General features: G+C 36.2%; 1 protein-coding gene across 1 annotated transcript in view; it reads right to left on the reverse strand.

Annotated features, from left to right (window-relative positions):
* Positions 1-24,778, reverse strand: part of Dnah14 (dynein axonemal heavy chain 14) — a gene marked incomplete at its 5' end in the record, with an annotated part of 341,751 nt that overhangs the window by 25,489 nt on the left and 291,484 nt on the right. Inside the window, 6 exons of the mRNA XM_048809786.1 lie at positions 3,414-3,635; positions 6,774-6,876; positions 7,989-8,199; positions 11,698-11,854; positions 17,355-17,440; positions 21,953-22,189. Of these exons, the coding sequence (XP_048665743.1) occupies positions 3,414-3,635; positions 6,774-6,876; positions 7,989-8,199; positions 11,698-11,854; positions 17,355-17,440; positions 21,953-22,189 (1,016 nt within the window). The remainder of the gene's footprint in view (positions 1-3,413; positions 3,636-6,773; positions 6,877-7,988; positions 8,200-11,697; positions 11,855-17,354; positions 17,441-21,952; positions 22,190-24,778) is intronic.

Raw genomic sequence — 24,778 nt, forward strand, 5'->3', positions numbered from 1 at the left:
AAAAAAAAAAAAAAAAAAAAAAAAGAGAGAGAGAGAGAGAGAGAGAGAGAGAGAGAGAGAGAGAGAATATGCATGTTTGTAGGTTTTGTGCAAATACTACATTATTTTATAGTATAAGAAACAATGAGCATCCTCAGATTTTAGCGTTTGAGGGGATTCCTGGAACCAATTCATCCTGATGACATTGAAAGACAACTAATTAATTTTTTTTTTGCCAGTCTATTAGGTAGAAAATTTCTGTTAGTTTATTTTGTATTTTACCTGGTGCTGGATTTCTTGAGCTTCTTCTCTTATGTCAGTTGGTCTTTAAAATTTTCTGTACATTGCCTATTTTTCCTTTGGAATGTTTGTCTTTTTATTACTAATATGTAAGAGTTCTTTTATATTATAGATAGTAACCTTTTGTCAGTAATCTGCATTGCAACTATTATCCTAAGTGTTATTTGTCTATTGACTACTTGCTCACCATTTTCCATATAAAAGTTTTTATACTCAAATATTCCTACTTTTATGATTCTGGGTTTCTAATTTTCTTTTCTCATCTCAATGCATGTCCTAGAACTTGTAAGATAACATTGAATGATACAGGTAATAATGTGCATCCTTGTCTGATTCTAGATTTTATTTGAAATAATTTTTTGTGTTTCACTATTTAGAATAATATTCACTGTTGTTTTGATAGTCTTTGTCATATTTAAATAGTTCCTTTAATCCTAACACTTCAGAGTTTTTATTAGAAATGGCTCCAAAATTCACAGTAACTTTTTTACATCTGTTTGTCATATAAATTAGGATTATAGATCTCCAGATATTTTTATAGAGAATTTTTACATTTCAAGTCCTAAATAAAATTAGTCTATAGTTCTTATATATACTATTACCTTTCTGTTGGTTTCATAAAAGGAATTGGGAGATTGCCATCTTTTTCTAAGGTCTGTAATACTTTATTTATTTATCTTAATGCATTTTTTTATTTTTTATTTTTTTTAGATATACATGACAGTAGAGTGTATTTTGATTAAATAGCATTAATGCCATTGGTTACAGTTCAGAGTGAACTAAGCTGTGAGGTGTCTCCTTGAGGTGTCTTCTGAATGTCTTTAATGGCAATTGGTTGATTGAAAATTTCCAAATTGGATCATTCATATTTTTTAGGAAATCAATGGCTTCATTTAAATTTTAAAATTTCATTGGATCAAAAATTAAAATTTGAATTTTTTCCTTCTACTATATTAGTATACTTCATTAATATTGGTTTTATTCTTTATTTCCTTAGTATTATTCTACTTCTTAAGATGAGTATTAATTTAACATATTTCTTTTTTAATAATGAAGACATTTAAGGCCCTATTTTTTCACAAGTATAGCTTTTTTACTGTCATGTCGTTTTTAAATATGAAGTTGTCTCTCATTGTATTCGAAGTGTTTTGTGATTTCCCTTTTCATTGATAAAATATTATCCTATTGTCTGATGGATGTATAGACATCTAACATAATGATCAAGAACCCAAACTTTAAAATTTTTTTTTTAAATTGTTAATGAACCTTTATTTTATTCATTTTTTGTATGTGGTTCTGAGAATCGAACCCTGTGCCTCACACATGCTAGACAAGTGCTCTACCACTGAACCACAACCCCAGCCTGAGAACACAAACTTACAGACCATCTATGTTTAAATTATGTGCTTCATAATTCTATATTTCAACTATAAAATAAGGCTAATACTATATTCTTTAAATGATTGTGGGGTTTTATTACTCCATAAAGTGCTCCTTATATTAAGAGAAAGCACTCTTAACAATTTTATGACTGTTAAATATTCTTTAAAAATTCTTTCTTTCTTTCACCTATTTGGTGCTGTCTTTATTCTCCCCTTGGTGGTGCTGGGGCTGGAACCCAGAAGCTCACACATGCTGGGCAAGTTCTCTACCACTGAGCTACACCCCCAGCTCATTCTCTTTGGTGCTTTTTCAGCTTAAAGTCCACTTTGACTCATTCATATTGCCATTCCTGCTTTTTAAAATTTCTGTTTCTTTCTTTGGTAGTTTCAAGGTTTGTTTATTAAGTATATTTATTATACATAGCATACATTGGGTCTAGTAACCAATGTTCTTGTCTTTTAATGAGGGAATGTAGTTCATTTAATAAAATGACTGATAATATTCCTTTCATGTTGTTTTATGCTATGACTTATTTTACTTTCCGCCCTCTTAATTTTGATGGTTTGATCAAGGTGTTATTTATTTTCTTTGTTTAATTAAAGACATAATGGCTTGGGGGTATGCTTAGTGGTAGAGTGCTTGCCTAGCAAATACAAGGTTTTGTGTTCAATTTCTAGCACTGAAGATAACAATAAAAAAAAACACATATTGTTTCTACTAAAGATTACCTTTCTTTTCCTTGAATTCATTTCCTTTTTTCAAATAAAAAGACTATATCAATTATTTATGTACCAAAGTGTCTAATATATGGCACAAGAATTTCCCAATGTATTGTTTGTCTTGCCTAAGCTTTGAATATGTCTGGACAGAATTGTGTGTGAGTTCATATTCCTAGACAGATCTCCAAAGTGTAGCTCTTTTATATTATATTCCTGATTAGGCACAGAAACATCTACTTTGGCAGTTGAGCCTGCAGCAATATGCTGGGCTCAAAACAAAACAAAATATAATAAATCATTAACGACAACAAAACACAAAACCCAGAAAAGCCTGATGAAGACACAGAGAAGGTGATCCAGATTTTCCCAGAAAAGTTTTAAAATCTGCTCTAATGTATAAATGAATGGGTAGTCAAGGGTGCAATGGTCTGTGCTGAAAGCATAGTTGTGAGAAAATTAACTTGGGAAACATTTAAACAGGGGCTACTACCTGTCTACTTTAATGATAAAGTAAACACACTGCAATAAAGCACATAGGAGGTTCTATAGAGGGTATTAAGCTAAGCTCCTTTCCCAAAATGAGTTATTGTAACAATCTCTCTTTTACTTTAATTGAATAAGAAATACTGACAAACATTTTTAGGGTGACTTTATGTGGGTCAGGCACAGTTCTCTGTGCTTCCTTTTGTTAACTAGTTTGCATCTTCTAGTGGCCCTGTACAGTGGGTAGGACATTTATTCCCCTCCTTCTCTGCTTTATTTCACCAAGGAATCTAAGACCCAGAAGGGTTAATTACCCTGCCCAACAGATTAAATACTTGTATGGCTGTAAGGGGTGGGGCTATAATTTGATTCCAGAAATGCTGGCTTCAGAATCTGTTTTTAAACATTAGCCTTTTTTGCCTAGTTATAGGGTTTGTTTCTTACCCCTGTGTGGGACACTGAGTACATATGTAGACACACAGTAGGCTCTCAGCTTGTATCTTATTGTTATTCATTTGTTATTGTTGGTTCTGAAGAGACCTCACTTACCTCCAAGTCTGAAGAAATAAATTTATAAGCAATATTCCAGCCCCATGTACCATAATTTTTTCTTTCATTGATCACAGCATTGAAAAAACATAGGTTGAATAATAGTTTTTTCCACCATTGTCCACAGTTGGGGTTTTCAAATATCTCTTCTGTCACCTCTCCACTTCCACCAAACATTTGAAGCAAATTGCTTTTCAGTCCCTGGGTAGGTTCCATGGCAATCTTTAAAGCAGATGGGAATGAAAATGCCATGTGAATAGAGAAGCAGGCACTGGGCAGAGAGTAGATTCTTTTTGTATAGCACTGGTATGAGAGTTAAGTATGTAACTCTTTTCAACATTCACTGGCAAATAAAAAATATTGTTTATTCTTTTGCCATTTGAAAATTTCTGTAATAGGCTTGTTCCAGAGTTTCTATATTGTTCCAGTTCACATTTTAAAATGAGGAGTACAGCATTGTTATTAAAAACACTTCTGTTTGCTGTAAGCATAGGGTTTGGGGAACAGCATTTTAGAATGTTTGACAATGAAGGGTTCCTGCAGTGCAAACCTACACACGGATGGCAGCTAGGGGCGATAGCTGCAGACGCAGCGGGTGTCAAATCACAGGATTAACTGCCAAAAGTGTTCTTCAGTACACATATGAAAAATGAGAGCAACAGATTTGGTGTTACTAAATTGTTTTGATTACATTTAGAACCATTTGGTTGATTTTTTTAACCAGAATGACTGAAATGATGAGAGACTGGGTGAGGTGGAGAGGGAATCAATTAGAGGTGTTTTTGAGAGTTTGTTTTTTAAATCTGAAACTGAAGGGTCTGAAGTGTTACCTGACTTACACAGTTTATACACACACACACACACACACACACACACACACACCCAAGCTATGAATGGAACTATTCTCCATATTCATCAGCAAATAAAAAATGCATTATGTTTATTATACATAACATGTGCAATAATTGCATGGATATGTATATGTCATATAAAACTGAGTGTATATGCATATATGTATATATATATATATATACATACATGTACACACATGTGTATATATATATATACACACACATATGTGTGTGGACATGAAACTTCTGAATCAAGGATCAAATTGATTATTTACTCACAGAATGGCTCATATCATTTCCCTGCTGGTATCCCACAGGTTATGTACTGAGGGCCACATGCAAATACATCGTGTGTGTAGAGTGGGGTTTGTACTATGGGAGAGAATCTGGAACTTTGTAACTTGAAGTTCTTATAGAATGGCTGGTATTGTAGCATCTCTTCCCCTTCAGGGGTGATAGATAGACTTTTGCTTTGGAATGTAAACAAATTATTTCTGGGGAAGAGACAGGTTTCTAGGTTTTTATAGCCTGGAGTGTAAGCAAATGGCTTTGGGTTTCATTATCCTTAGAATGCAAGGCAATGGCTTCAGGAGAGAGAGAAGACAGGCTTCTTTACATCTATTACCCTTAGAATATGAGCAAATGGATCTGGAAGTGTGGGAAGTGCACAGTGGATGAGATATTCTTTATCTTCCCAGGCATATTTGCCTTTCAAGCATCCTTGAATGCAGGTTGCCAGTGATCTTTGCTCAGAAAAACCCTGAATGTGTAGAAATGAGAAAATATTCAGAGTGTTGTTTGATGACTGCTGTGACTGATTCTTTTAAGAAACTCCTTCTCGTGTCTCTAAAGCAGGTTTCTGCCCACCTCTTAAGAATTATAAGTGAAGGGAAAGTGAAAGAGGAGAAAGGAAGAGGGGAAGGGGATGAAGGGAGTGTGATGGTAGGGGGAATTTGATTTCTGTGACAGCATTTTATTTTATCACATAAATGCACCATAATATATTTGACCCTTTACTAGAAGTAGATCACTTCATCAAATTATATGAAATTTTAGAATTCTTTCTGTCTTTTCAATATATAAAAATTCCCTCTAGTTTAATGGCTTAATCTCTTTTTGATCCTACATTGTCAGCATTGTATGAGAATGGTTATTTCGTGCCCTTAATAGCACTAACGATATCATAACTATCCTTAATTTTTGTTAATTTGATGGGCTGTCTCATTGGTATCTTGTCATTTTGATCTGTGATTCTCTGATGTGTAGAGACTGAACTTTTTTACTTTTTTCATGGTTACTGACCTCCTATATCTTTTATTCATTTTTATTAGCTATTAGTGTTTTCCTTAATTATTTGTAGGTACTCTTATTTATGTATTAAGAAAATTGCCATCTCTGTCTGTATGGATAATGGCATATGACAAAATCCCATACAATTTTACATATGCAGTACTTAAAACTATTGGGGTCTTACAGTGGAATCAGAGCAACAGTCCTAATTAAAATAAAAGACCTCCAGAAGCTCTCTGTTCCTCTCTGGTATCCTTTAATTCCCTGCACCTGCTACCTCTACTGTCCCTGCCAACACTCCCAACTCCTGGTCAAAGGATAATGGTAGTTTAAGGTCATAATCTGCCAGACCCTGGGAGACAAATGGAATATCCTAAGTCAAATGGGAGATCTTGGATTTCTCCAATCCATATTCTGAAGCCTGCTCTGGGGGCAAGAGTATTGGGAAGTGGCTCTGTGCAAGAGTACACAGGAGATGGGAAAGAGCTGGGGAAGAGTGTGACAGGGAGAAACTTCTAGTTTCAAGAGTGAATCTAATTTATTTTCATACTAGTTGGGTCTTTATGAGGAAGTACCTCATGCCCCTCATGTCCTCCATCCCACCCCAATTCTGTTAAAGTCAGAAGTGTGCGCAGACATGTGTCTAGCATAGCATTCTGCTTATGCCATTGGTCAGTTTCTCTGCTATTAGGTCTCCTCTTTTGGTCACCTGGAACCTTGGTTAACAGAATTGACTATATCTTAGTATTTACTCAACCTCAATATTGGGGGGGATATGAATAGAAGTTTCCAATATCCTTTTAGAGTTTTTTGGTAAATAGCTTCAGTCTGCTTTCTGCCAGAACTTTTGAGAAAAGAAATGAAAATTCCATAAGTGGAATAGAAATTCGAAAAAGGATCGAGAGTTCAAAGCCAGCCTCAGCAAAAGCGAGGTGCTAAGCAACTTACAAAGACAAGTAAAAGTCAAAAATTGTATATTTTAACTTATAATAATTGGAAGCCTAACATCTTTATTTGAAAAAAAAATCTAAATTGTGAATTATTTGAAAGCAGAGATCTCATCTACTACTTTAGCTCCCCTCCTGTCCTTAGCACAAGGCAAAGCACAAAGCAGACACTCAGCATTCTGGAAGTAGTACTCTTCTTCTTAACTCAGAGTAATGAAAGCATGATGACTTACATTCAAGCAATATTAAAATAGGTTATATTTTGTTTTTACCTTGATACTCTTTTGAAGGATGGGGGCTGGGAAAGAACTGTCTGTCTTCGAACTTAGCCAGAGCCTAAATTCAGGGTCTAATGTCACATTTCTTCTATTAAGTCTGCAAAGTAAAAAAAAATGTATAAATATTTTAATGTGAAAAATTTAAACATATTCTTAGAGTCATAACATTTTAACGTTTGAAGTAACCTTAGGAATCATTTTAGTGCCAAAGATGTTATTATATTATCATACGAACTTTCTTGTTGTACAAGAATTTGTACAAGACTCATCAATTCCCATTTTTAAGAAGTAGCTTTCCAGCCAAGTGCGGGGTGCATGCCTGTAATCCCAGCGGTTTGGGAGGCTGAGGCAGGAGGATCGCAAGTTCAAAGCCAGCCTCAGCAAAAGCGAGGTGATAAGCAACTCAGTGAGACCCTGTATTTAACTAAAATAAAATAAAATAAAAAAATACAGCTGGGGATGTGGCTCAGTGTTTAAGTGCACCTGAGTTCAATCCCTGGTACAAGGGAGAAAAAAGTGCTAATGGAATAACAATCTGAAAACAGCATGAATGATATAAGGAAAGTAATTTGGAAATTTAATTCTGGCAGTTGGTTTTATAATTTCCTTGCATATGCACAAAGCATAAAAATAACAGCATGAAGAGACCCTTATTTTCACACATTTACTCTACAATGTTGTTCATACAAAGTAAAACAAAAAAGTTAGCTTGGAGGAAAAACATTGTGCAATATAATTGGTTAAAATCTTACTAATTCCACACATTGAGAAATTTTCAAAGTATAGCAGTCAATTCACTGCAAAAAAGAAGGCTGAACTTATGGAAAATAAGAATAGATACTAAATACAGACCATCATAAGTGTGGATATCAGGCCTTAGATTGTGCTGCTTGGAATCATATACTATTTTAAAAACTATGTTGCTAATCTATACATTGGCATATATATTGTGTATATGGCATACATATCTATCTATTGAGAGTGAGCGTCTGGGAGAAAAAGAGAAAGTGATAAATGCAAACAAAAACTAAAGAGACCATTTTTTTCCCTAATCAAAACCTATATTCTTAGTTCTTCTGCAAGAACTAAGAATCCACCTATGTGATAGCTTAAATTTCCTCTGTGGAGCCCAACACACTATTTTATCATTGTTTATGCATTCCCTAGTTTTGATAATTCATCTGATCCCTTATAAATAAACAATCTTACGATTCAACAATGGTGCAGAGCCTTGGCATGAATGACCCTGCAAGGTGGCAGTTCTGCAGGAAGACCCATTGATGCCTTTTAGTTAGTGCCTGAACAATGAGGTCTTCTGCTTTGGTTGCCTGGCCATGACTCAAGGAAATCATGGTCACGTGTTCCGTTGTTCCTTTTAATTCTTGTGCAAATCTCAGGAGAATATTGGTGAGGTCAATTCCTGTGTAACAATGAGAGGTACATAAAACCGTAAGCTCATATAATTCTCTATTTAAAAACACAATGAAGGATCACAAGTTCAAAGCCAGCTCCAGCAAAATATATATATATATATATATAGACTGGGGATGTGGCTCAGTGGATAAGCCCAAGTTCAATCCCCAGTACAAACAAAACAAAACAAAACAAAACCCCACAATCCAGAATTTATTGACTGGTGGTGAAAGAAGGTGTAGCCAATTGTGGAAAGACTACAGGTTTTGGAATTGGAGCCCAGAATTCACATTTTGTCTCTGCCACTTTCTAACATATGGCTATAATAATATTTACTAAAGCAGTAGTAGTTGATTATTTACTCCTTCATCTTCTTGCCTCTTCCTCTTCTGTTAGCTGTACTCCTGGGTTGCTTGAAATAACTGTGTACCTTGCTAAAATATTATAGTTTAGCTAATCTTCCAGCTAGGTATGGACATCTAGGTTTTTGTAAAAAGGTTTTGACAGAAATAGAAGCACTGTGTAAAACTTTGGGTATCTTCTTGAAGGGAAGAGATGTGACCCTCTTCCTGTCTTCCATGCTGTTGTTTAGCACATGAGGTGATGGCTGAAGCTCTAGCCACCATCTTGGGCTAAGTCCTCAAGAAATAGACAGCAATCCTAGAGCCTAAAAATAGACATGCACCTGAGGCACTTCCAGATCCGGGTGCCTAAACATGGACATGCACCTTTGGAACTTCCGGATCTCGGGGCCTAAAAATGGATGTGCACCTGAGGAACTTCCGGATCTGGGGGCTTAAACATGGACGTGCACCAAGGAACTTCTGGATCCAGGGGCCTAAACATGGAAGTGCACCTGAGAAACCTCTGGATCCTGGGCCTAAATATGGATGCCTGAGGAACTTCCGGATCTGGGGGCCAAAAAATGGACACCTGAGGAACTTCCGGTCCTAGAGCCTAAACATGGACATGTACCTGAGTCACTTCTGGATCCGGGTGCCTAAACGTGGACATGCACCTTTGGAACTTCTGGATCCGGGGGCCTAAACATGGACGTGTGCCTGAGGAACTTCTGGATGCTACGGCCTAAACATGGAGGACTGAGGAACTTCTGGATCCGAGAGCCCAAAGATGGACGTGCACTTGAGGCACTTCCAGATCTGGGTGCCTAAACATGGATGTGCACCTTTGGAACTTCCAGATCCAGAGACCTAAACATGGATGTCTGAGGAACTTCTGGTCCTAGAGCCTAAACATGGACGTGCACCTGAGGCACTTCTGGATCCAGGTGCCTAAACATGGACGTGCACCTTAGGAACTTCCGGATCCAGGGGTCTAAATATGGATGTCTGAGGAACTTCTGGATCCGGGGGCCTAAACATGGACACTTGAGGCACTTCCGGATCTGAGGGCCTAAACATGGATGTGTCTCTGGAACTTCTGGGTCCTTGTGCCTATAAAGGGCAGGGCATGATTCTCAGAAGGGATGTGGCCCATGAAGAGAGGCGGAGCATGGGGCCTGTTGGGGGGCAGACTGAGCTGTCGCACCCTGAACTTGAATGTGATGGTGGCCTCACTTCCCTGCCTTCCCTTGGGTGTCACTTCCTCCCCTTCCAGGCGGTGCCGGGGAGGAAGACAGACCAGGCGCAGGGGCCAGGCCCTGAGGAGGGACACCATCTTTCTCCTCGCTTAGCCAGGCACCCAGCCTGGCTGGGGACAGGAATATCTTGTGACACTGGCTGCCGACTGCATCCCTGCCCCAGGACCTCAGGGACCACAGGCGGGGACAGTAGTTGATTCTCCCCTGGCCGCTGATCCTCAGTCCCCGGGTCTGCCCAGGGAGAGCTCTGTCTCACAGAGGGTCAGGGGGCCCCTGTGACCTGCTGCTCCTTACCCACCATCATTCTGGGCAAGCACAGGTCAGGACACCAGACGCTACTGAGAGTGACATCTCCTAGATGGGCCGCTGGGGACTTTGCCTCTGTCCCCAGGCCTCGGACACTGGATGATGCCCCCCAGAGACAGAAAATAACCCCCCACTGCCCAAGACTTATTTTTAAGATTTGGATTCTGAAATTTTCCTGCTGCCACCTTCTTTGTGAAGCCAGTTTTTCAACAGAGACAATATTCGGCCGGGGGAGGGACAACAACATGGAGTTAATCAAACTAAGCTGACACATCTGGTCATCCAAGAGAAATCTGGATTGAAGGGAGAACAGCCATTCTCAACTGGTGAAATAGTGAAGTTCCCTTGTCCTTATTTTGTGTAAGAAATATAAATAATCTAATGTTAACTCATCAAATTATTTTTGATGAGTGCTTGTCTCATAGGAAAACTGATTCTGTTTTATGGAATGAAGTGTTACCTGATTTTAAAATTAAAAATGAAGCCAATTAGGATTAAAAAAAAAAAGAAATAGACAGCAAAGTTTCCAAGAGTGTGTGGTATAAAGCTAGGTGCTTATGTGGAAACATTCCAGGCTCCCCGTTAGAAAGCCTGCAGAGGGAGACCTTCTAGTGTTTGCCTAAGGAAAGTTTGAAAATGTTGAATTCTAAAGACACATTACACTGGGAGACTATGAAGATGAGAAGATAAAGTATTTTGCTTAGAAGAAAATACTTAGGATTTATGTAGTTTTGAGTAATAAAGGGCCAATTTCTGGTAGATTATTTCACAATATATATTCTGTACAAGTCAATGTTAATTAAAACAGTTAATAAACATAAGGGTAATCCCAACTTTTGGATCAATACTCTGTGTTTGGAAGGTATTTTCTGCACAGAAAATTAGCACTAGTAGATTTTTTCCATGTTTGTGTGTCCAGGAAGTTTTGTTTTTATTTATACTAATTAGCTATACATGATAGCAGAAGCAGAATGCATTTCGATTTCTTGTACACAAATGGAGCATAACTTTTCATCTCTCTGGTTGTACATGATGTGAGTCACACAATTAGTACAATCATACGTGTACCTAGGGCCTTATTCCACCATCTTTCCTATTCCCATACTCCCTCCCCTCCCCTCACTCCCCTCTGTCCAATTCAAAGTTCTTCCTTTCTTCCATGCCCCCGCTCCCCATTATGGATCAGCATCTACTGGAAGTTTTATTCTTCTTTGTTCTTTTATACTTTTTAAAAAAGATTCTTTCTTTCTTTCTTTTTTTAAAATCTGAGATTAAAACTCAGGGGCACTTGACCACTAAGCCACATCCCCAGCCCTATTTTGTATTTTATTTAGAGATAGGGTCTCACTGAGTTGCTTAGTTCCTCGCTGATGCTGAGGCTGGCTTTGAACTTGATATCCTCCTGCCTCAGTCTATGGAGCCCCAGGGACTATAGGTGGAAAGATTAATTCTTGATACAGTTTAAACCAATCCCTTTTCCAAAATGTTTAAATAGTAGGAAACTATTTTAAGAAGAGTGTAACCTGACATTGAACCTACTTCTTCATATCTGATGACTCATACTGTTATCATAACCTTCACTCTCCAGGAAGAGCTTACCATTGGAGTGAATAAAGATCAATGGAGTTTTGGCAGTGGATTCTTCATATGATTCTTTCAAATTAATTCCGGCTCCGTGAAGAAATTCACTTCCCATTTTTTCAGTTACAAATGTTCTCACTGCACTGGTTAAATGTTCTGGTCTAAGAATTTTTATCTGTAAAGAGAAGACATGGAAGGAAAGGTAAATTAAAAAATCACCCAGGGATATACTCCCCATGGTCAAATAAAATAAAAATAAGAAGTGTTCATGACTTGGCTTTTCATTGAGAGTTATCTGGTATTCCTCATGTTGGGAAAGCTGAATGAGAAAGGGTCTTTATCTGATGGAAAAACTGCCACCATGCTCCTGACCCTCATGTGGTCCTTCCTGATTCCAGGGCCACCTTGAGCCTCTGTCCCTTCTACACTCAGAGGAAGATCTTGTTTTGATGTAAAGGTGCAATTGTTCTCCCTGATTCTACAAAAAGAGACCTTTCCTACTTTTCTTCCGCTCTGCTGTCTATGTTTAGAGCCAAAAGACTCCATGGTGCTGGGGTGTGAAGATCCAGGATTACTCATCTGGAAGAGTAGTAATTCTGCCATTAATGAAATGAAGACAAATAGCACAATCTTGGTAAGCTTAAGCAAATAGAACAAAAGAACTGAAAAGAACTCTGTGAACTAAAATATTTTGGAAACAGCATCTTTGTAGTAAACAGAAGCTCAGAGCTTATTGGAATTCATTGAAAATTTCAAAACTGTTTGATGTATAAACTATTTATGTGCTATTTTTGTACAGAATGACCATAAACTATGTTCTTTCTGAGTATGTTCAGATCTCCATTAGGTAAAACAAAGTTGAAACTGTATGTGTCTTTGGGTCTGTGTAGATGTACTGGGTTGAGCCACAGGAAATTGCCATTTTTGTAAGTGTAAAACTGTCTGATATTGGCAATTTCAGGTTTAAAATAATATATTTAATAACTACATAGAATTTTCTTCTGTGACCTTTTGGAAAATCAATCTTAAATTTAAATTTTAATTAAATGTGACAAATAATTTAAGAAATAAAAATTGGCAGCGTATAAACAATCTGGGATCCAATAGCTCTACTATTTTTTGTGTGGTTTTATTTTATTTTTTAATGTTCTTTTTAGATATATATGACAGTAGAGTGTATTTTGACATATTATACATACATGGAATATAACATTCTAATTAGGATCCTGTTCTTGTGGTTGTACATGATGTAGAGTTTAACTGGTTGTACATTCAAACATGAACATAAGGAAGTCTTGTTGTGTGTTAGCAACCACACATAAGAGAGAACATTTGTCCTTTGGTTTTTTGGGGTTGGCTTATTTCACTTAGCACGATAGCCTCCAGTGCCATTCATTTACCAGCAAATGCCATAATTTCATTCTTATTTATGGCTGAGTAATATTCTATTGTATGTATGTACCACATTTTTTTAATCCATTCATCTGTTGATTGAACCACCTAGGTTGGTTCCACAGCTTAGCTATTGTGAATTGAGCTACTCTGAATATTGATGTGGCTGCATCAATATATTATGCTGATTTTAAGTCCTTTGGGTGTAAGCTGACGAGTGGTATTGCTGGGTCAAATGGTGGTTCCATCCCAAGTTTTCTGAGGAATCTCCATACTGCTTTTGAGAGTGGTTGTAACAATTTGCTGTCCCATCAACAATGTATGAATGTACCCTTTTCCCCCACATCCTTGTCAACATTTATTGTTGCTTGTATTTTTGTATTCATTCCATTATGACTGGAATGAGATAGAAACTCAGTGTAGTGTTAATTTGCATTTCTCTAATTGCTAGAGATGTTGAACATTTTTTCATATGTTTGTTGATCAATAACATTTCTTCTGTGAAGTGCCTATTCAATTTCTTTGCTCCTTTATTGACTGGATGATAATGATGATGATGATGATGATGATGATGATAATGATGATGATGATCTTTTTGTGTGTGGTAAGTTTTGAGTTCTTTACATATCCTGGAGATTAATGTTCTATCTGAGATGCAGGTGGCAAAGATTTTCTCCCATTCTGTAGGCTCTTTCTTCATGCTCTTGATTGTTTCCTTTCACTAGCTCTTTTATTAACAACAAGAAATTTTCAATTAATATAGCAATTGCTGTATCAATAATTTTTTGCTATGTTAATTAATATAGCAAGTAAATTAATTTGTCAATTAATATAGCAGTTCTCTTTTTGTCATCTTTCCCTGCTATTTTCAGTCCAGTAGGCTGTAGTAGTGCAGAGAGGTGAAAATAAAACATAGTCCTTGCCCTCATGGACCTTTGACACACTGTCTTTTTCTGGGTAACTTTTTTTTTCTGTTATATTTTAATTTAATCTCTGATATGGCAGTCTCAATTTCTTACAGGTCAGGCCCAGTGTCCTAATATGTATAATCAACATTTTCTTAATTCATATCTTCTGACTTTTTATTTAGAAAACAAAACCACTAAATTCATAAAGTTTCTAGTTCATAAAATAAAATCATCAGAAGCTTATTGGAGAAAGACAATGTAGCATGGACTTTAAAATTTAATTAATTTTTCCAGGTAATATATATTTGCCAAATAAAATTTATTAATACAAAAAAGATATAAAAAAGTGAAAAAAGTCCCAAGATACTACTATTTTTTTTTCTGGTGATTTTTTTTTGGGGGTACTGGGGATTGAACTCAGGGGCACTTGGCCACTGAGCCACATTCCCAGCCCTATTTTGTATTTTATTTAGAGACAGGGTCTCACTGAGTTGCTTAGTGCCATACCTTTGCTGAGACTGGCTTTGAACTCCTACCTAAGCCTCCCAAGCAGCTGGGATTACAGGCATGCACCAATGCATCCAGGTTGTGATTTTTTTATAGACATTTTCTAGCATCTTCCTATTTCTTCTCCTTGTCCTATACAGATTGTTCAGTGTTTCATTTGTTAATTAATATAGCATAAATATATTTTCATATCATCATAACTGCCATTGACTTACATGTAGAGGTGTTAATCTGTCTACAGTGGTCAGAGAGATGATATACATCATTGAAATGGGTTGGGTAGAAGAAAAAATTTCTCTTCCATAAGAAAAATAAAAATGCAAATATGATGCTAAGTGGCAACTAACATAAAACTTCAGTGCTGGGAAGTAACAGGGAGCAGCAGGGACAATGGGACAGACATTCCTCAGCTCTAGCTCTTGTTGCCATTAAGGATGGTGGGCTCAGTAGTGCTTCATCTTTTAATTTTTTAAACTCAGAAATCTTGATTATTACATGAAATCTATCAATTTGCAAATTTTGGTCTCAAAACAAAACCAAAAAGCAAACATATATGTATATACTGATGTTCATAGCAGCATTATTTACAATGGCCCCAAAGTGGAAATGAACCAAGTGTCCATCAATGAATTAATGGATAAATAAATGTGATACATACACATAACAGAATATTAGTTTTAAAACAGAAGGAAGTTTTGACACATGCTGCAATATGGATGAACCTTGAAAATCTTATGCTCATTGAAATAAACCATTCACAAAAAGACAAATATTGAATCACTGGAGACAAAAAGTAGAATGGAGTTGTCAACAACTGTCAGATGGAGGAAGAGGGGCATTATTGTTTAACAGGTACAGGGTTTCTTTTTAGGAAGAAGATAAAGTTCTGGAAATGGACATAGGTGATGGCTACATAATATTGTGACTCTACTTAATGACATTGAATGGCATACTTAAAAAGGGGTAAAAGGAATTAATTATAAGAAATAAAAGAAACTATGTATATTTTTATCACAATAAAAAAAGCAGAAAACAATTTACTTTGAGATATAAGTGTACATATAGTAGAGTAGAGAACGTGGAGCCCGGGAGGGGAAGGGGAAGCACTGGGAAGTGAAACTGACCTAATTATATTATGTGCATGTATGGATGTCACAATGAGCCCCATTATTATGTATGATTATAATGCACAAATAAAAAAGTAATTAATAAAAAGATATGAGTACACAGAACTTAAAAATAATATATGAAATTTACTTTAGATATTTTTACTTAAAAACTTGGAAGTTGCTATTGTCTGAATGTTGGTGTTCCCTCTAAATTTATATGTTGGCCCCTAATCCCCAGTGCAATAGTATTAAGGTGGTGGGGAGTGACTTAGGAAGTGACTAGACCATGAGGGCTCTGCTGCCTTGAATGGACTTGGTGCCCTTATGATGAGGCTGGAGGGAGTCTGTTTGTCTCTTCTACCATGAGAGGACAAGCAAGAACAAACCACCTGTAGGCAGAGAGCAGCGCTCACCAGATGTTGAATCTGCAAGAGCTTTGATCTTGGACTTCTTAGACTCCAGAACTTTGAGCAATAAAATTATTTTGTTTATAAATTATCCATTCTAAGGTATTTTGTTACAGCAACCCAAATTGGACTAAGATGGAAATTCTCTACAGAAGATCTTTATAGGTTCACATCCATTTGTTTCATGATAAATTGCACTTGAAAGTTGGAAAAAAAAGACAAAGCTGCAGGCCAGATAAAACAAATCTATAAGCCAGATGCAGCCTTTTTTCCCCCTCAATCTCTTATCTTCAGTGAATATTAGTGTTGCAAGAGTAGAATTTAAGGCAGAAATCAAAAGGAGGATTACTGATTGTCCAGGCTGGCATTTACATAGAGTTGAGGTCAAGAGAGGAATGAAATGAGGAGTTTACCCCTCACTAAAGCAAAAGGTAAATGTGAAAATAAAAAAGGTTTTTTGAGGTAGTCAGAATGAATTTAGGATGATCTACTTTGGAAAGTATAATATAATGTGACTGCTGAGAGTATAGATTTCAGAGTCAAACTGCCTGGGATCAATCCTGGTTCTATTAGGCAATTTCTGAGCCTTGGTTTCTGATCCTGTAAAATGGGAGAAATAATCTTGCCTATCCCCTAAGACTATTAAAAGCTTTAAATAACATAATGTATGTACAATGCTTAACACACACTAAACTTTCTATATCTTAGGTCTTATAAATGACACCTATTTACATACCTAACCTATCAACCTTCTGTCCTTCAACCAGATTCCAAAGCAATTGAGTTTGGAAGAGGCAGGCAAAGTATCACCTTTATTAATAATAAAGAACATATTTGGGGTGGTTTAGGTGTGAGGCAACACTGTACTTCCTGCTACTGAATCGTGTAACTAGACACACTTACCTGTCACAGCAAGGCTGGGAAGCCATCAACCTACTTCTATAGGACAGGGTCTAAATCCTATAATTTATGGCTTGGAGAAGCAGAACAGAACATGTGCTCTTGGTATCCAGGGTAGACCAAAAAATGGATAAGGAAGAAAGGGTTGAGCCACGTACTCTCAATTACTGTCTCAAATTTATCTGTCTTATAAGTCTCCCTTCCCCCTTCTCTAGGAAAGAGCAAATAAGTGGGCAGAGATGCAGGAGTGTTTCTAATTGGACTCCCACCACATGAAAGGGACATTCTGGGTCAGTGGAGTGTAGGTGCTTCCCTTTAATGTTAACATACATCAAATGCTAGCTCTCAGAAATCAATATTTTTGCTTACAAAATATTAATTTTATAGGGTTTAAGTTACTAAAAGTGCTCAAAACATCTGGAATATTAATATTTTCTCATAACACATCTTACCAAAATAAGTCTTTGAAATGGAGTGAGTTTCTCCCAGGGAAAAGTTGTAGGATTATACATTTCTTCATTTTCACTCAAAAGTTCACCTAGATGTCATTGAGAAAAAGAAACTGAGATTAACAATCAAATACTTTGTATCAATAAGAGATGTCACAATACAAAATTTTATTATAAAATTATGAAGTTAAAAAAAGGATATGATTGTCTTAAAGTGAGCTTTATTTCTATAGAATTTGGTGCATTACTAACTATCCTTTGTACCTCAAAACCGGTAGACATTAATGTATATTTAAATTCCAATTTAGTCCAGCTGAAGTGGTTGCTGAATAGTGCTATAATAAAATGTTGGGCAGCTGAGGGAAAAATGGAGAAAGCAAAGGTTATATTTGGAGCTCCCTCTCTTCAGTATTGGGGACTGAACCAAGGGGTAGTCTACTGCTGATTTTCATTTTAATTTTTTATTATAAGACAGGGTCTCGCTAAGTTGCCCAGGTGGGCCTTGAGCTTGTGATCTATACCTGCCTCAGACTCCTGAGTTTCTGGGATTAAGGGAAGGAGTCACCAAGCCTGGCATAGCCAACACTTTATAATCTGTTCCTGCAAATGTGAGTTCTTTCAATATATATAAACTAACCAATTACACAGGAAATGAGAATCCAATGGAAATGCAACAAAGATTATCAAAATTTTCAAAAAAATATCATATCTCTTTTGGACCCTTCTTCTCACCATCACGGAGTCCTGCTGCATCACAGTCTATAGCAAATTGAGAGCCTTCTGGTCTTTGTTACCAACTATCCCAAACACAGTTATAATTTCACCTACCTTTTATTTCTATGGTATTTTCCCAAAGTCTAATTTTAAATACAACTTTCATTATCAAAATAGCTTTTTTGAATAAGGCTAATATTAGTTTATTGATCTTAAAAAAAGCACCCATGGTATGTGACAATTTAGTTACAAATGGATAAATTTGGGGTTATTTGCAAAATAAAACCATCTTCACTTTACAAAAGGTTCTAATAAATCTAATATAGAGACTGTTTAAGTAAAAAGCACTGTTCTAAGATCTTAAATTATAATAAATTATAGGTACCAGGTAGATTAGTGACAAAAGCAACAAAATAAAGCAACAATGACCCAGAGAGAAAATGAGGGAAGGATATTCTCAAGTTAGAATTGGAACTCAAAAAGCATGAAACATATGATCAACAAAATTTGAACATTTGTGTAGTACATATACAATAAACAAGTCTACTAGAAAATGAAAAGGTATAGAAAAACATTTAAAGACACAAAAGTCAGTTATTAATAACATTAATAGAATTCTTACAAATTCTACAGAAAAACAGGGGTAGGCAAACTCAAATTGCCAGTAAACATCTTAAAACATACTTCAGCTTGCTAATAATGGGAAATAACAACTCAAGTATTTTAAGTTTTTTTTCAGATGGGCACAATTTTAAAAAAGACCGATATCTCAATTGGATAAAAGATATTCATATTGCTGGTGAAAATATAAATTGAACATAGACTTTTAAATAATCAACCTGGAAGTAACTATTAATAAAAAATAATTTACTTTTTTTATATCTTTGTTTCATTTATTGATTTTGATGTGGTGCGGAGGATTGAACCCAGTGCCTCACACACTCTACCACTTAGCTACAATCCCAGCTCTAATAATAATAATAATAATAATAATTTACTTTTGACCAGCATTTCCACTTTTGGAATTCTATCTCCTATAGAGATAAGAGCAGAGGAACCTTGTAAGGACACTTATGTTATTACACAAGTAATTATATGTTTTAGCAAATATCTGGAAGCAAAATGAAAAAAAATGTGGAAGAAAACAAATTAGATTGTAACTCAAGTGGGGATGTCACAGGTGGAAGTGGCAGGGAAAAACAGAATAGGTGAGTTCAAAGTGGAAGAAGAAAACAGAAAAGATATGATAAAAATAGCAAGTCATTTAAATTGAAAGTGAGGTCCACTTCCAGGGCATTTTTAGAACAACATATTTGTTTTATAAAATGAGGTACATATGTAGGCTTATTCAGATTTAAGTTTCAAAACTAGTGTAGTGTATTAAAACTATCATTTCTACAATATCTAACTTCTTATCAGTTTCTTAATAATCCCATTTGACAAAATACAGCATCCACTTATGTTTAAAGCACTAGAAAAACTAGAGATAATAGGAATATACCTCAACATTGAAAAAGGTATAGATGGCAAAACCAAGGCCAAAATCATTCTAAATGGAGAAAACCTGAAAGAGTTCCCTCTAAAAACTGGAACGAGACAGGGATGCCCTCTTTTACTACTTCTATTCAGCATAGTTCTTGAAACACTAGTCAGAGAAATTAGGCAAAAGAAAGAAATTAAAGAAATATGGACAGGAAAAGAAGAGCTCAAACTATCTCTGCTTGCCAATGACATGATTCCATATTTAGAAGACCCAAAAAAACTCCACCAGAAAATTTCTAGAACTCATAAATGAATTCTGCAAAGTAGTAGGATACAAAATTAACACTCCAAAATCAACTGCAATACTATATACCAGTGATGAATCATCTGAAAGAGAAATTAGAAAAACTATTCTATTCACAATAGCCTCAAACAAACAAACAAACAAACAACAACAACATCTTTGGGAATCACTATAACAAAAGAGGTGAAAGATCTCTACATGAAAAAGTACAGAACACTAAAGGAAGAAATTGAAGAAGATCTTAGAAGATGTAAAGATCTTCTATGTTCTTGGATAGCCAGAATCAATATTGTCAAAATGGCCACACTACCAAAAGTGCTATACAGATTTAATGCAATTCCTATTAAAATCCAATGACGTTCTTCATAGAAACAGAACAAGCAAAAAAGCAGTCATGAAATTCATTTGGAAAAATTTTGCCTAGATTAGCCAAAGCAATCCTTAGTAAGAAAAGCAAAGTAGGAGGCATCACAAAATCAGATGATAAATTATACTACAGACCTATAATAACAAAAATAGCATGGTATTGGCACCAAAACAGGCATGAAGATCAATGGAATAGAACACAGAGACAAACCCACATAAATACAGTTATCTCATACTAGACAAAGGCACTATAAATATACATTGGAGAAAAGACAGCCTCTTCAACAAATGGTGCTGGGAAAACTGGAAAGCCCTATGTAACAGAATGAAATTAAACCCCTATCTCTCACCATGTACAAAACTCAACTCTAAGTGGATCAAAGACCTAGGTATTAGACCAGAAATCCTGCACCTACTAGAAGAAAATGAAGGTTCAATTCTCTAACATGTTGGATTAGGAACCAGCTTCCTTAACAAGATTCCTAAAGCACAAGAAGCAAAATAAAAAAACCAACAAATGGCATAGTATCAAACTAAAAAGCTTCTTCACAGCAGAGAAAACAACAGCATGAAGAGAGCTACTGAAGGGGAAAAAAATCTTTGTCACCTGCACCTCAGATAAGGTGTTAGTTTCCAGGACATACAAAGAACTCAAAAAACTTTACACCTCCAAACTCCCAAATAACCCAATCAATAAACATGCAAAGGAACTAAACAGACACTTCTCAAAAGAAGAAATCCAAACCATCAACAAATGTATGAAAAAATGTTCAATATCTCTAGCAATTAAAGAAATGCAAATTAAAGCTACACTGAAATTTCCCCTCACTCCAACCAGAATGTATCGAGAATACAAGTAACAATAAATGTTGGTTAGGATGTGAGGAAAAGTGTACACTCATATATTATTGGTGGGACTGCAAATTAGTGGAACCACTCTGGAAAGGAGTATGGAGACTCCTCAAAAACTAGGAATGGAACCACCGTTTGACCCAATTATTCCACTCCTCAGTATACATCCAAAGGAGTTAAAATCAGCATACTACAGTGATGGAGCCACATCAATGTTCAGAGCAGCTCAATTCACAATAGCTAAGCTGTGGAATCAACCTAGGTGCCCTTCAACAGATGAACAGATAAAGAAAATGTGGTATATATACACAATGAAATATTACTCAGCCATAAAAATGATGACTATAACATTTGCTGGTAAATGGTTCAGGATACAATCATGCTACGTGAAATAAGCCAATCTCAAAAAAACCAAAGGTTGAATGTTCTCTCTGAAATATGGACGCTAACCCCCAACAAGTGGGGAGAGGGAAAGAATAGAAGTTCATTGGATTAGACAAAAGGGAATGAAGGGAAGGGAGAAGGAGTGGAATGAGTCTGACATAATTTTCTATGTATGTGTACAAATATACCACAGTGAATCTCAACATCACGTACATCCATAAGACTAGGATCCTAATTAAAATAAGATACATTCCATGTTTGCATAATTATACCAAAATGGATTCTACCATCATGTATAACTAAAAAGAACCAATAAAAATGTGAAAAAAGTCACTTCACAGGATTACTAGGAGGGTTACACTGAATGAAACATGTGCCTAGAACAAGTTTACTTTGCCTCACTTTACAATTTTTTTCATAAGATATGGAACTGCATTTATAAGTTGAAAATCTACACACACATGTGCACACACACTTAAAACACTGAATTTTTTCTTACTTTCTCCTGGTGATTTCCTACTTTCCTCTGATAAATCATTTTCTGGACAGAATGGTGTGCTAATTAGAGAATATACAGCCTTGCTGTTCTTAAAAGCATTCCATTGTGGTATATTTGATACAAGAGATTCGCACAGGAGTAAAAATGGTTCCAGCTGGCTGCTGACATATTGGCATTGCTTCCACCTTGAATCTGGCAGCCACTGAAGATGATGATCTTTACATATTTCAAATATACCTAATAGAAAAGGAAAAATAATCCCATTAGAAGAAATAAATCCTTCACCTTTCAGTCAATCGTTACAAAAGTGGATGATTAACAAATACTGTTGTTGAAGAAACAAACCTTGGATATCAAAATGAACTATATAAAAGTTAATTATTTTTACTTTGGTAAAAACACAACATAAAATTGATTATCTTAAGTATTTTAAGTACATATAGTTCACTAGTGTTAAATATATTCATAATGTTGTGAAACAGAACTCCAGGACTTTTTCTGTAGCTTGAAACTCTATGCCCATTTCACAACAACTCCCCTTCCCACGCTCCTCCAAGGTCCTGGCAATCGCCATTCTACTTCCTGTTCCTATGAATTTGACTTCCTTGGATATCTCATCTAAGAGGAATCATAGGTGTTTGTCTTTTCATGACTCACTCATTTCATTGGCATAACGTCCTTGTGTTAGTCAGATTTTCATCACTGACCAAAACTGACCAGAAAAGTTTACTTTGCCTGACAGTTTTGGAGATCCAGTCCATGGTGGCCTGACTCCATTATTCTGGTTCTGAGGAGAGGCAGAACATCATGGCAAAAGGTGTGGTGGAGCAGTGCTGCTCTGTTTATTGTGGCCAGAAAGCAGAAAGAGTGAGAGGCGAAGGAGCCACAGGGAAGATGCACCTTTCCAAGGCAGATCCCCAGTGACCCACCTCTTCTAGCCATGCCCCACCTGCCTAATGTTACCATCCAGTTAGTCCCTTCAAACTAAGGTGACTGATTAGGTTATAGCTCTCATAATCTAATTACTTCATCTCTGAATATTGCTGCATTAACACAGAAACTTTGTGTGTGTGTGTGTGTGTGTGTGTATGCCCTCACATTCATACAGTAATAGTTCTCAAGATTAATTCATGTGACAGAATTTTCTTCCTTTCAAAGACTGAATAGCATTCCATTGTGTATTTATACTACATTTTGCTTATCCATTCATCCATCAGGGGACGTTGGGCTGCTTTCACTTGTTGGCTGTTGTCAATAGTGCTTCTATGAACACAGGTGTGAAAATAATCCTTTCAAACACTACATTCAAGTTTTTGGATATATATATATATCCAGAGTGCAATTCCTAAATCATTATGGTAGTTCTACTTTTAATAGTGTGATGACATTCCATCCTGTTGTCATTTTTTTTTTTTTTTTTGGTACCAGGGATTGAACCCAGGGGGGCACTCAACCACTGAGTCACATCCCCAGCCATTTTTATTTTGAGATGGTGTCTTGCTAAATTGCTTAGGGCCTTGCTAAATTGTTAAGGCTGGCTTTGAACTTGTGATCCTCATGCTCAGCCTCCTGAGCTCCTGGGATTAGAGGTGTGTGCCACCATGTCTGGCTCCGTACTGTTTTCAATAGTGGTTGCCCATTTTATAATCCCACCAGAGTATACAAGAGTTCCAATTTCTCTACATATTCATTGATAATTGATATTTTCTCTGTGTTTGTATGTGTGTGTTTTGTAGTAGTCATCCTAATGTGTATGAGGTTGTATCCTACTGTGGTTTTGATTTGCTTTTCTCTGATGTTTAGTGATGTTGTATTGTGGGGTGGCCAGCACCTCACCAGGGAATTCTTGTCTGCTCAGAGGGATAAACCTCCTGAGAAATTAAAGTCTAGAATAATTAGGGAATAACAAAAGACAAAGAGTCAGAAAGGATAGTTTGAAAGATGGAGCCCCTGATAGATCCAGCGCACTCAGGAGCTGGAGCTAGACAATTAGAAAATGACTCCTGTGGTTTATTTAAGGGGGTACCTCAAAGACAGGGGTAAGGTTTCAAGGGTGGAGTTTTGCTTCCTGATGTTTTGCAGTCAGCATGTTGATTGGCATCTGGGCAGGTTACTCCATCTCAGAGGGGCTATGTGGGACCTTTGACAGAGAGAGCTTGAATAGGCTCACAATGTCTGTGCAGTCAACCAGAGGAAGTGTCCCCTGGAAATTCCCAGACACCAGATTATTCTATTCACTAGGCTGCGATGCGCAACACAGTCCACACACACGTATGATATTTTAATTAAAGTTGAATTAATATAAATGCACAGATTTAAAAAATGTATGATTTATGCTTTAAAAATTAATATTTTCTTGTTAGACAACTACCATTTTGAAACTGATTTCATCAGTTAATAAAATGTTTTATAAATATTTTAGAATATACCTAAAAGCTTTGTCCCCACTCAACTGATAACATACTAAACATTAAAATGCTAAGTTGTTGTAAGTGGTAAAAATATTTTTTAAAAAATTTTAAAAAATATTAAGGTAAAAATAAGTCCTTTCTTAGAGCTGTAAAGGACATTTGTTATTAATGTCTCACAAAAAGAAAGTTAAATTATTTCATTTAAAAATCATGATAGGGCTGGGGCTGTGGCTCAGAGGTACAGTGCTCACCATAAGGCCCTGGGTTCGATCCTCAGCACCATATTAAAAAAATCATTATGACAGTACTGAAAAAAATATAGATGTGCTTGGAAAATATAAATTTTCTTTCTCCACTTCAGAAAATGTTTTGAAAAGCAATAAACAGATTCATTTTTAAAAAAATGAATACACCC

This window comes from Marmota marmota, unplaced genomic scaffold, assembly GCF_001458135.2.
Source record: "Marmota marmota marmota unplaced genomic scaffold, marMar, whole genome shotgun sequence".
Classification (NCBI taxonomy): Eukaryota; Metazoa; Chordata; class Mammalia; order Rodentia; family Sciuridae; genus Marmota; species Marmota marmota.